Genomic DNA, 12126 nt, shown 5'->3' with positions numbered 1-12126 from the left:
AAAAGATGATGAACCAGAGGACCCAAGTGAAAATGCACCCTCGGCACCACAAACACACATGATGCCAATAGAAATAGAAAAAGAAACAAAGACTTATGAAAAATATCTATCACAAACTATTACTGAGCAAACACTCTTCCTATTAGAAATTGGCTTACCACGTGTCCATGCAGCAAATCACTGGAAGGGACCTCAGACTGCTGGCTCAGTTACAAAAAAAGGCTCCTGATAGCCTGAGTTGTTGTATCTAGAAAGCTTACCATCCTCAGATGCGTCTGAAATCGTGCACCAATAAATTCAAAGTCCTGAGTGGGTAGAAGAGGAGATTTCCTCCAGTTTATTAGCAAGCAGAATTTCTGACGAATAGGACACATCTCATTGGTATGACTAAGTAGGACTGTCTCTGATGGAGAAAGGATAAGTAAGTCAGTGGATGAGAATCCCCTTATGTGCAAATTGGCCACTATTGGTGCTAGAACTTTCGTAAACATTCTTGGAGATGATGTCAGACCAAATGGAAGAACCTAAAACTGCCAATGCTGACCTTTCACACAGAATATGAGAAACTTCTTATGAGGAGGAAAAATTGGAATGTGCAAGTAGGGATCTTTTAGGTCAAGAGCCATCATCCATTACCTTGGTGTTACCAGGGAGGTTATTCTCTGAAGCGTTTTCATCTTTAACTGGATCTTCCTGAGAAACACGCTCTCTGTTTCTTAAAATTGATGATCAATCTGTAATTCCCAGGTTTTTAGACCAGGAAGACAGTAGAGAGAAAATCTTTTCCTCTCTGATCTTCTGGAATCTGACAAATTGCACTCTTTAATAAATGTTCAGATAAGCTTGAGCCTTGATTGGATCTTTTGAGTATGACATCTGAATTGCTTCTGAGTTTGGAGGGACATTCTCAAACTCCAAAGCATAGCATCGTTCTATTATTTGGAGAACCCAGACATCCAAAACATTTTCTTTCCATTTCTGAACAAATAAAGGTAAGTCTCCCTCCGAACAGGGGCTCAGAATAGTCAGGAATGTTTCCTGGGCCTTGGGGAGGAGATGGAGGCTTTGAACACAGATTCCTGCCCTAATAATGTTGGTGTGACTTCTTTTTTCAATGCCTAAAAATTCAAACAAAAACTCGTCTGTGTTCTTGCAGCTCCTCGACGGGGTTCTGGTTTAACCTGAGTCCTGAACAATGGTGCATATTTCTGATTCTTAGAAACTCTTAAATGCAAGCCCACTAAGTGATCACCAAATAAATTACTCCCATAAAAGGGCATATGTAGCAGTCCTGCATTCTGTGCCACTTCAGTTTTCAAATCCCTCAAATAAAATTGACATCTAGCTGCTATATTAGAAGCCATAGATGAGGCAGATGCCTACAAAATATCACAAGACACATCTTACAAAAAATTGTCCTCAGTTTCCATATTGGAAAACAATTCAGAACACTCAGAACCATTCTACATTGCTGAACTTAGAGCCTGAAAATATTTTACTAAAGATTGGGAGGCATAAACCCCACAAACTGCTGCTCTCAAAGCAAGATTTAACCCTGAAAAAGTCTTCTTCAAGAAATGTTCCACCTTCTGGTCCACAAAGTCTGCAACTGAAACCCGCTCAGGAATAACAGTGGAATGTCCAGCAATATTAGCTAACATCCGATCAATCTTAATGGAAGCAAGAGTATCCATATCACCCTTAGCCACGGGATACAAACGTGTTAAGAACTTAGGAAGTACTGCCTTCTCCAGGTTCTACCATTCTCAAAGAAGTGAATCTATCACCTCCTTATTTATAGCTAAACAAGTTGGAGAATGGAACTGAAATTGTTTAAACAACCCAGTACTAGTGCTTGGCATGTCCTCCATAAGAATTATTAAATTATCTCCCCAATACCTAAACAAAGAGGAAAGTTCTGATTTTTTCTATAACTTTGCTTTTATGAGTTGTCTCAGGGACCAGAACTTCCTCTTCTTCATAGGCAGGACACAGCCATGAAAACACAGATGTAGGAGAAAAAACATCAATATGAAGAAAGTGAGGAGGTGGAAGGGTATGGTGAATAGCGATCACTGGGATCTATAGCATTAGCAATAGCATCAGACAAAGAGGAAATTAAATACAACATCAGTTTTTCAGAGAGCTGAGAACGTGCAGAAGAAGAGACTAGAGAGGATTGTCCTTTTCTTTTCTCTTTCCATCAGTTCATCTTCTCTGGTACAATGGTGTTGCTTGGAGAAGTGCATTCTGTGCTCCATTACTGCAGAACACTTGATTAGTAGACTGATTGACTTAAATAGAGAAAAAGTAAGGTCCCAGTCCACCCTGAAATACCTTGCACAACAAATATTTAAAATATTTTCTTATCCGTGAGTGTGTGTGTGTGTGTTTATATATATATATATATATATATATATATAGATATATATATATAGATATGTATATATATCTATATATATTTATATATATATAGATAGATAGGACCAAATCTTCCCATAGATAAAGCATTTTTTGTTTTGCTAATACCATTAGCACCGTTTGATGAATATTGGTGACAATTTCAAAACATGTATGCTAGTTAGTTCAACTGATGCATGGGTAGTTTCAGGGTGATTTGTCATCCAGGGGCCAAACAAAAAGGGGGTCCCTAAATGCTTTTTCCCCCATGCAATGTCTATGGGGATTTCTAATTTTTTTAACACAACTGCAGCCCGAACCGCTGAATGGATTTACACCAAATGTGGTACTAAGCTAGATCTTGGTCCAGAAAGATCTCTTTTTGTTATCTGGTATAAATCTGTTCAGTAGTTTTGGTGTTAATAAAGAAATAAAAATATAGAAATCAAGGGAGGCGGATCCTTTGCGGATCTGTGGGTACCCATAGGCGCCCATGGATCCGAATGAAAAGCAAGGACCTGATTGGCTGGCCACAGTCTGAAAGGAAAGTAGCGGCCACCAATTTGTTTCTTGGCTGTGCCCGCAGGAAGACAACATAAATATAATCAGACATTAGGAGTCAGGACTAGAGGTTTTCTGACCCCGTAGGACACATGGAGGGGTCTCTGAGGGATCCCTCATGGGACAAAAATTGCCCACATTTTAAAAATAATTGGCTGATCCGCGGATCCATCATGGCACACAGTGAGACCCCCAGTGTAACTTCGCAATGGATCCAAAACCTAATGGAAAAAAAACACACACACCATACCCCCACCGTGTATGGCCTAAGGTCATGTGCAGTGGGGGGTGCATGCAGGGCAGTTTTCAACAGGGCTTGGCCACAGGCCAGGCCCTTCTGCCAATACCGCTGCGATGACTGAGGGCCAGGTGAGGTGGTGGTTGTACTAACATACAATAATTATATATTCCTTTATGTCAACGAAAACATAGAAATTCACTGAAAAAAGCAAAGGTTACATGGATGTTATAGTTAGGTTAATGTTTTACCCACACAAAACCATGGAAATTAAGCAGTTATAGTTATATAGTTATATATAGTTATAAGCCACGAGTTATAGTTTCTTAACATAAGTATAACTGCTGAATTTCAATGGATTTGTGTGGGTAAAATGTAGGCCTAACTATAACATCTAGAGGTCATGAATACAACTTTCAATACAAGTAACACGCGTCTCTTTTCCCAAGGGAGACATGCTAAAACAGGCACAACACAGGAGAGTTTAATAAGGTGTACGATGCAATTAGTTCTCTCTCCATTCACACGGCATCCAACAAAGGAGTAGCAAAGTAGAGGCCACCTTGCTGAATGCAGCTTATTCTCACTACCTGAAGGAGAGGGTGCTGCTTTGAAAACTCAGACAGGACATAGGCTTAGTAATAGGAAATTGTTGGACTTTTTTGCTTATGCAGGGTCATCCCCAATCTTTTTGCCTCCTGCCTCCTATTTTTTCTGACCTGTTGCTGTTGGCTTTTGAACTGCTAACTAGTGCTAAAGTGCACATGCTCTCTGTGTAAATTGTATGTAATTGGTTTATCCATGATTGGCATATTTGATTTACCAGTAAGTCCCTATTAAAGTGCACTAGAGGTGCCAGGGCCTGTAAATCAAATGCTACTAGTGGGCCTGCAGCACTGGTTGTGCCACCCACATAAGTAGCTTTGTAATCATGTCTCAGACCTGCCACTGCAGTGTGTATGTGTGCAGTTTTAACTGTAAACTCGACTTGGCAAGTGTACCCACTAGCCAGGCCTAAATTGTCCCCTTTCTTACATGTCAGACACCCATAAGGTAGGCCCAAGGTAGCCCCCAGGGCAGGGTGCAGTGTATGGTTAAGGTGGGCCATATTGTAATGTGTTTTATATGTCCTGACAGCGAAATATTGCTAAATTCGTTTTTCACTGTTGCAAGGCCTGTCCCTCTCATAGGCTAACATGGGGGCTACCTTTAAATCTGATTAAAGTGTAGATTCCCTTTGGGAGCGGATGGACATGTGGAGTTTGGGGTCTCTGAGCTCACAATTTAAAAATACATCTTTTAGTAAAGATGATTTTAAGATTGTGGGTTTGAAAAATGCCACTTTTAGAAAGTGAACATTTTCTTGCTCATACCGTTTCTGTGGCTCCGCCTGTTTGTGGATTCCCTGTCTGGGTCAGTTTGACAGTTGGGCTGGTTGCACCTCTCACTAGACAGTGACACAAAGGGAGCTGGAGTGTAGTCTGCATTTCCTGATGAGTCATCTGTGCTAGGAGGGAGGGGAGGAGTGGTCACTCACACCTGAAAGGGCTGTGCCTGCCCTCAAACAATGAACTCGCCAACCCCCTGGTGAGTGTCTGGGGCCTGGTCTGGGCAAGGCAGGATTTCACATTCAAAAGAGACTTTCCTTTGAAGTAGTCCTACTTCAAAGAAGAAATTGGATATAAGAAGAGCACCCAAAACCACAGACTTTAGAACACTTCTGGAACCAAGAGGAACCTCTGCCTGGAGAAGAGCTGAAGAGCTGCCCTGCCTGTGCTTTGTGGAGCTATCCTGCAGTTGCTGCTTCTGCCAGAGTAAGAGGGCAAAGTCTGGACTTTGTGTGTCTTGCATCTTGTGAAGATCTCCAAGGGCTTAAATTAGAGCTTGCCTCCTGTTGTATGAAGTCTCAGGGACAGCAAAGACTTCTCTCTGCCAGCACCTGGAGTCTCTGGAGAGATTTCTACTCTGCCAAGTGGTGCCCATCCAGTTCCTGGGACCCTGAAAGGAGAAGTTGTCAGCCTAAGAGGAAGAAATCTACGCACAGAATGCCATGCAGGGAAAAGATCAACGCGACTCCGAGCTGCGGCTGAAAAATCGAGGCACCGCCGGCTTCGTGGCTGAAAATCGAAGCTTGCCTGCAACGCAACCGAAGAATCGACGCACAGAGCAGGAGAAACACCGCACAGCACCGCAGACGGAGGCTGGGAGTTCGCAACCCATTGATTTCCGACGCAAGTACCGCTGGGCTTGTAAAAACAATGCAAGGCCTGCCCGGGCCTGAGAGTGCTGACCTGATCGACGCATCGCTCTCCTGTGGAGAGAAGAAACGACGCGCCCGACCCGACAAAAGGAGAAATGACGCAAGGTATTGCTCGTGAGTGAAATCGACACATCGCAACCCCATTTTTGACGCACACTCGCCCGTGCAGGTTATTTTTTACGCACCCAAGGTACATTTTCACGCTAACAGTGTTAGTGTGTGTTTTAAACTACATGAAGCCTCTTTTTGCTTTTTAATTGATAACTTGACTGGTGTATTGTGGATTTTTGTTGTTTGGGTCTTGTTTTGTTTAGATAAATATTTCCTATTTCTCTAAACCTGTGTTGTGTAATTCTGTAATGTTTTCATTAAGTTACTGTGTGTGTTGGTACAAATACTTTATACCTATGACTCTGAAGTTAAGCCTACTGCTCTGCCAAGTTACCAAGGGGGTGAGCAGGGGTTAGCTGAGGGTGATTCTCTTTTACCCTGACTAGAGTGAGGGTCTTTGCTTGAACAAGGGGTAACCTGACTGTCAACCAAAGACCCCATTTCTAACAATAATGATATGATTAGTTTTGTGGAAGTTCAGCCCCTATGTAAAAACCAAGAAGAAAATGTTATATACCAAGTATATAAACAAGGAAATCAAGTCTAATTAACTCTTGATACACTATATCCCACTTACCGACAGTATTAAGAGTATGCCTGAAACTTTCCAACTTCAAGAGCCCCAGCCCCCTAATCCCCCAGAGCTTATTATAAAGAAGTTTGGACAGGCTCCATATATCTATGATGTTCGTAGAGCAGACAAATGAAATAGGGATTGTCATGGGTCTGGCTCTCTTTTATTGCCTTGATGGTAGGGGGGATATGAAAGGCACGGACGGTGTGCTTTTGCTTTACATTTCATTGGCCCAGCTATGTCACATGGTGCCTGGATAGAGCTTACATACCTCATATAGTGAGTAGTGGTGCAAGAAAAATGGGCTGAGGAGGCAATGCAGATCTCAAGGTTAAAACTTAGGAAAGCTCAGTGAAACAAGATTTTTAGGAATTACTATGATCTTTGTTTGGAGTGTGCAATGTTGCAATAATTGACATTCGAAAAGAGCCATGAAAATCCTTGCAACTTTGCAGACATCTGTATGCAAGTCAAAAGCAACTTCCACGGAAGATGATCTTGGTGAAAACAGTTAGGACCTGATTTAATGTTTGGTTGGTGGACATATAACTGTTAAGTTGGCCAACCAACCAAGTGGTTCACCGTGATTGTCCCATGTATCCCAACATCTAAGTGTTCCCCCGTCAGGGTCTTTTCTGGCCCGATGTATTGTACACTCTGCAAAACGTAAACCAAGGAATTAGAAAAATCTGCAAACTCCTATTGACAAGGAATTATGATGCAAATATGCATGCAGTTTGAGGCACACACTCTGTGAGCCATGTTGTGCTTGGTGGCTTTCTGCTATTTTGAAAATGAACTAAAATTATGATCATTAAAACTGCCAATTATTAGCAGTACACAGTGTGCATTCACCAATTAAATGTATATGAAATTCCAAGCCCTGGAACTGAAAAATAGCCAATGGCCAATCTGCCGATGTTCTATCATAGATGAAATTTTTAAAAAGTTGCAGGAGCATCCAGCAGAACCTTACCAACCTATATTTGAAGTCACACAGGGAATGTCACACTTTAAAGAGCAAGCAAAGCTTATAGACAAAACTCAGTCAGTCAAAAATAGATTATGTTGGTTAAAACCCATTCAAAACAAATACATTAAAACATTGCAGCTCTTTAATAAACATTAATAGGAGCAATATCTTCATTCACAACTGTTAGAAACTGAGTTTCTAGTTGACAGAGGTATGCACCCTGTCCAAGTAGGGACCACAGTCCTAGTCAGGGTAACAACACAACCTAATTTATCCTGTGCTCACCCTCCAGTAGCTTGGCACAGAGTAGGCAGGCTTAACTTAGAAAGCAATGTGTAAAGTATTTGCGCAATAACTCATACAGTAACACAATGAAAAATACCAAAAAAAGTACTCTACACCACTTTAGGAAAATAGATAATAATTATCTGAATAAAACAAGACCAACATGACAAGAATCCAATATGCACAAGTCAAGATATCACTTTTTAAAGGTTTAAATGAGTCTTAAGCCACAATAATCAATCGTTATATCCTTTTAATACACAGTACCTGGGATGTGTCGAAAATAGCAAAGCAGAGGTGGAGCAGAGGAGGAAATGTGTCGGAAAATAAAGCAATGGGTCAACTTTTCTGACACGGCAGAGGTGATACATAGATTATTTCCATGCGGCAAGGTGATGCATTGATTTCCAGGAGTGCAGCCTTGGTTCCTCACTGCAATGCGGGGATATTTTGACACCAATGTGTGAGGTGTGGAAAATTCAGAATGCGTTGAGAAGAGGCAACAGGCACTGGATCGATCCGGCAGGTGATGTGGTGATTTCTCAGCCACAAGGCATGAGCTGCACTGATCAGGCAGGCATTACATTGGATTTTGCAGGTATTGCGTTTTTTTTCCGATGCGCTGGATTTTCTTTTCTTTGGTGAAGTCTTTGCTAGCCTTGAAACCTCAGAACGGGAGGCAAGCTCAATCCAAGCCCTTGGAGAGTGCTTGTGAAAGAAGGCAGAGTCCTTCCAGCAGAGTCAGGGATCAGCAGGCCAACAAGCAGGCCAGCAGTCCTCCCAGCAAAGCAGTCCAGGTGAGTCCATTGGGAAGCCAGGCAGTCCCTCTAACAGAGTCCATTTGTAGGTCCAGAAGTGTCTCATTTGGTGGCGCCACAGACCCAGTATACATACCCAAAAGTGCCTTTGAAGTGGAGGAACCTTCAAGAGTGGTTTGAAGTGCACACGTTTCACTTTAAACCCAGCTCTGTCTGCCAAGAGCATGTGGGGTCTTATCAGTCCTTTGTGTGACGGCAGGCCATTGGCCTTTGAAGTTTGAGAGATAGCCCCTCCACCCTTCCTCCCCAGGGAAACCCATCTGTATGCAGATGAATGCAGATGAGTGTCCTGTGTTAATGGCTGTCTTAGTAGAATGCACAAGGGAAGCTGTCATCCAGCACAGACCAGACTTGTATTGGAGACAGGCTGTAATGCACAGGTGGCAGTAATTGCAGAGAAATGCCTACATTCTTGAAGGGGAATTTCTGAAATAGTAATGTAGAATCCAACTTCACCAGTAAGTAGGATTTGTCACTACCATTCAAACCATACCAAATATGACATGTCTATTCCTCTCGGATCAGAAATTACCATTTAAAAGCATATAAGAGAATTTCTAATGCTGGTCTATGAGAGGAACGTGCTTCACAGTGGGGGGTTTCACTACCAGGACATGTAAAACATATAAGTACATGTCCTGCCTTTTACTTACATAGCACCCTGCTCTATGGGATATCTAGGGGGGGCTACCTTAGGGTTGACTTATATATAAGAAAAGGGGAATCTAAGGCTTGGCAAGTAGTTTTAAATGCCTAGTTGAAGTGGCAGTGAAATTGCACACACAGTCCTTGCAATGCAGACCTGAGACAATGTTATGGGCCTACTCATATGAGCGACACAAAAAGTGCTGCAGGCCCACTAGTAGCATTTAATTTACAGGCCCTGGGCACATCAAGTGCACTTTACTAGGGACTTATAGGTAAATTAAATATGCCAATTTAGTATGGGCCAACGTTACCATGTTTAGGGGAGAGAGAGCACATGCACTTTAGCACTGGTTAGCAGTGGTAAAGGGCCCTAAGTCCTAGAGCCAACAAAAATAAGGTCATAAAAAGAGGAGGAGGAGGAAGGCAAAACATTTGTGGTGACCCTCCAGAGAGGGCCATTTTCCAACAACAACCTGCTGTAAAATATGTAAGAAAAGACAATAAAGTTGAAAGACAGTTCATAATCCCCCATGACAGTTCTCATACAACTAAGCAGGTCAGCTGCACGCAAGAGATCCGCAAACTGCCTGATATCATACAAGGTGTAATCTCGAGGTAGTAGGAGGATTTTCAAGTTGGTGGTGTTCTTGAAGGTGGTCACTGTGGTGCCCCCCTGTATTTTGTTGTTGGTATGTCCTGCAGACAGGGATTTCAGTATCCTGCAGGCTGAGGCTGATGGTGATTTTGGGATCTGCCTTCTTCTGGTGGTTAACGTCGCTCTCACAGTAGGTGTTTGTGTTGTTGTTTAGAGATGATTGTAGTGTCCTTCAAAAGGCAGTCAAGATGTTAACCACAATCAGAGGCTACGAGTAAATGCAAAAGAAATTCTTGGCCATTGTTGTCTTAATGATAAATTATTGTGACAACTCAAGGCTGCCCAGTAATGTGAAAAAGAAGATAAAAGTGAAAACTGAAAAGTCCACTGGGATGCTCAAACTGCTCTATTTATTTAATTGATTAATCACATTAAACTCATTCATGCGCTCTGGAATGCTCTTTTGGCTCCCAGCAGAGATTTTACTTCTAATTCAACAAGAAATGCTACAATAATCTCATGGTGCTTTGTTACGTATGGGACTTTGCCCAACTGGTACACTTGCATCACTCACAATATGATTCAAAGTATTTTAGGAGACGTAGATGCTCAATCTTTTACCCGCTCTATTCTTATGAGTACAGTCCCCAGGTGCACTGGCAGCGGATGCTTGCAACGAGCCTTCCTGCACAATAATTTGACATTACTCGGAAATAAGCAATAATTTCTTTAATTCATTCCTGCAATCTTCATGAATCTTTTTTCTTCATAGGGTTCCACACATTTTATAATAGTAGGTTAACACAGGGATGAGACATATACACAGTGGGGTATGCCTTACATTAGGGTTTTCAGATACACTCTCTTTACTCCCATGAATACAGTCCTCAGATGCATTGGCAGTGCTGCTGGGGACTGTACACATGATTCTTTAAAATGATTCTTTAAAATGTTTTGGTTGGAGGACACACCTACGTAGCACACCCATACTGTGGGAAATTTGTCCACAATTATAGTACACAAAAGTGTGCAGAGTAGAGGCTCAGATTTTCCTTAACTACTTGAATCTTTAATCCAACCCTCTACATATACTTACAACGTGCTTCTTTTTAACAATCCTTGATAATGTATAACATTAAAGAATTAATTTATTCACAGCAATTTCAGTTTTTAAGTGAATAGTTGTGTGGCATTTTCTGTGGATCCTAAAGTAATTGGTGGGTACTGAGTGGTTTCCATGTGGGTAAGGACATTTACCACAGCTGCCCAAGGGCCTCAGGGTACTGTAACCCTCCAATTGGCTAAAGAAAAGTTACCCCCTTTGAACGCTTGTTTATCGATTAACAGCAAGGATGAGCAGTCGGGGCTGTATGATGTTGGAACTCAAGCTCAGATCATATTAATTACGTGCTGTGGGAACTATGGTCTAGATTACTAAGGGATGCAAAAGCGTTCGCCTGGCATTGAGCAATATTGCAATTTGCATGCCTTTTTAATGGAAGTTAAGTAGAAAAAAATAGCTTTTATATAGAGTATATCTGCTATTGAAATGTAGGAATGTGGAATCGTTAAAAATATGACCAAAACAAAATACAAAAGATCCAAGAAGCTTTTGAATAGTAATATGACGTCAAACAGTTATAGTTCTTATGTGGTAAGGCACTGTATAACAAACGACACGGACCCCTACCGACAAAGTTTTCCTAAGGGGAAACGTTGAGATGTCCTAGACAGTTTTCGTGAACATCCAGGTTTACTACAGTCGATGTTTACTACAGCTGTTCAATGTACCAGTTCTCCCAGACATGTAACCTTGCTGTTACTAGCTGGTTATGATACGTCTGGCCGAGTTTCTGTGGCCCTGGGTGCAACGCTGGAGAACTCAGTGGCTTTGAGCCCGGGTTAATTGAAAAAATAGAAAACACAGTCCAAAAATCTAAGTGACTCAAAGCCCTACATCCAAAATAAAAAGAAGTCACACTAAGCACGGGAAAATAAAATGTCACGGAGTATTGGTGTCAACTTAGCAGGTCTATAGCCACTAGAGACCTATATCAAGGGGAGACCTTTCGAAGTCTGTCACATAATCATTTTAATAACAATTAATAGAAAACTATATCGTCATTGAGTTTTACAGACCCTGCCCTCAACAATTGAAATTGTGTATTCTACGTTAATACGATTATCATATCATACTCCTCTCTCCTTGGGTGGCAGTCTTTGCTCCGTTGTTAAAGCTCTGAAGATTCCTGACCAATCAGAAGAATACAATCGATATGTGTATCAAGGGATACACCCAATGGTCTGACAATCCTGTAAAGTCTTTTGTAATGGTCAAGAGTGACATTTTAGAGTATTTGCTAAACACGTAGAAACTTGGGCCCATATTTATACTTTTTTGCGCTGCATTTGTGTCATTTTTTGACGCAAAAACAGAGCAAACTTACAAAATACAATTATGGGGCATATTTATTTTGACGTTAATGTGGCCCAACGAGGCCAAAATCGCTGCGCTGTATTTACAGAGTGGTGCAATGCATGCATTGCGCCATTCTGTAACCCTTTGCGCTGCATAATGCCTGCACCAGACATAATGTATGCAAAGGGGGCGTTCCCCCGTTAGGGGAGCTGGAAAAATGGCACAAGGAAATTTCTGAGATTTC

General features: G+C 41.7%; 1 protein-coding gene across 1 annotated transcript in view; it reads left to right on the top strand.

The window, feature by feature from the left end:
• Window positions 1-7861: 7861 nt before the first annotated feature.
• Window positions 7862-12126, top strand: part of LOC138283522 (mucin-6) — a 117599-nt gene continuing 113334 nt past the window's right edge. Inside the window, exon 1 of the mRNA XM_069221462.1 lies at window positions 7862-8000. Coding sequence (XP_069077563.1) covers window positions 7862-8000 — 139 coding nt within the window. The remainder of the gene's footprint in view (window positions 8001-12126) is intronic.

This window comes from Pleurodeles waltl, chromosome 3_1, assembly GCF_031143425.1.
Source record: "Pleurodeles waltl isolate 20211129_DDA chromosome 3_1, aPleWal1.hap1.20221129, whole genome shotgun sequence".
NCBI lineage: Eukaryota > Metazoa > Chordata > Amphibia > Caudata > Salamandridae > Pleurodeles > Pleurodeles waltl.
Note: the sequence above shows the minus strand (reverse complement) of the source record. Positions and strands in the feature narration are given on the sequence as shown.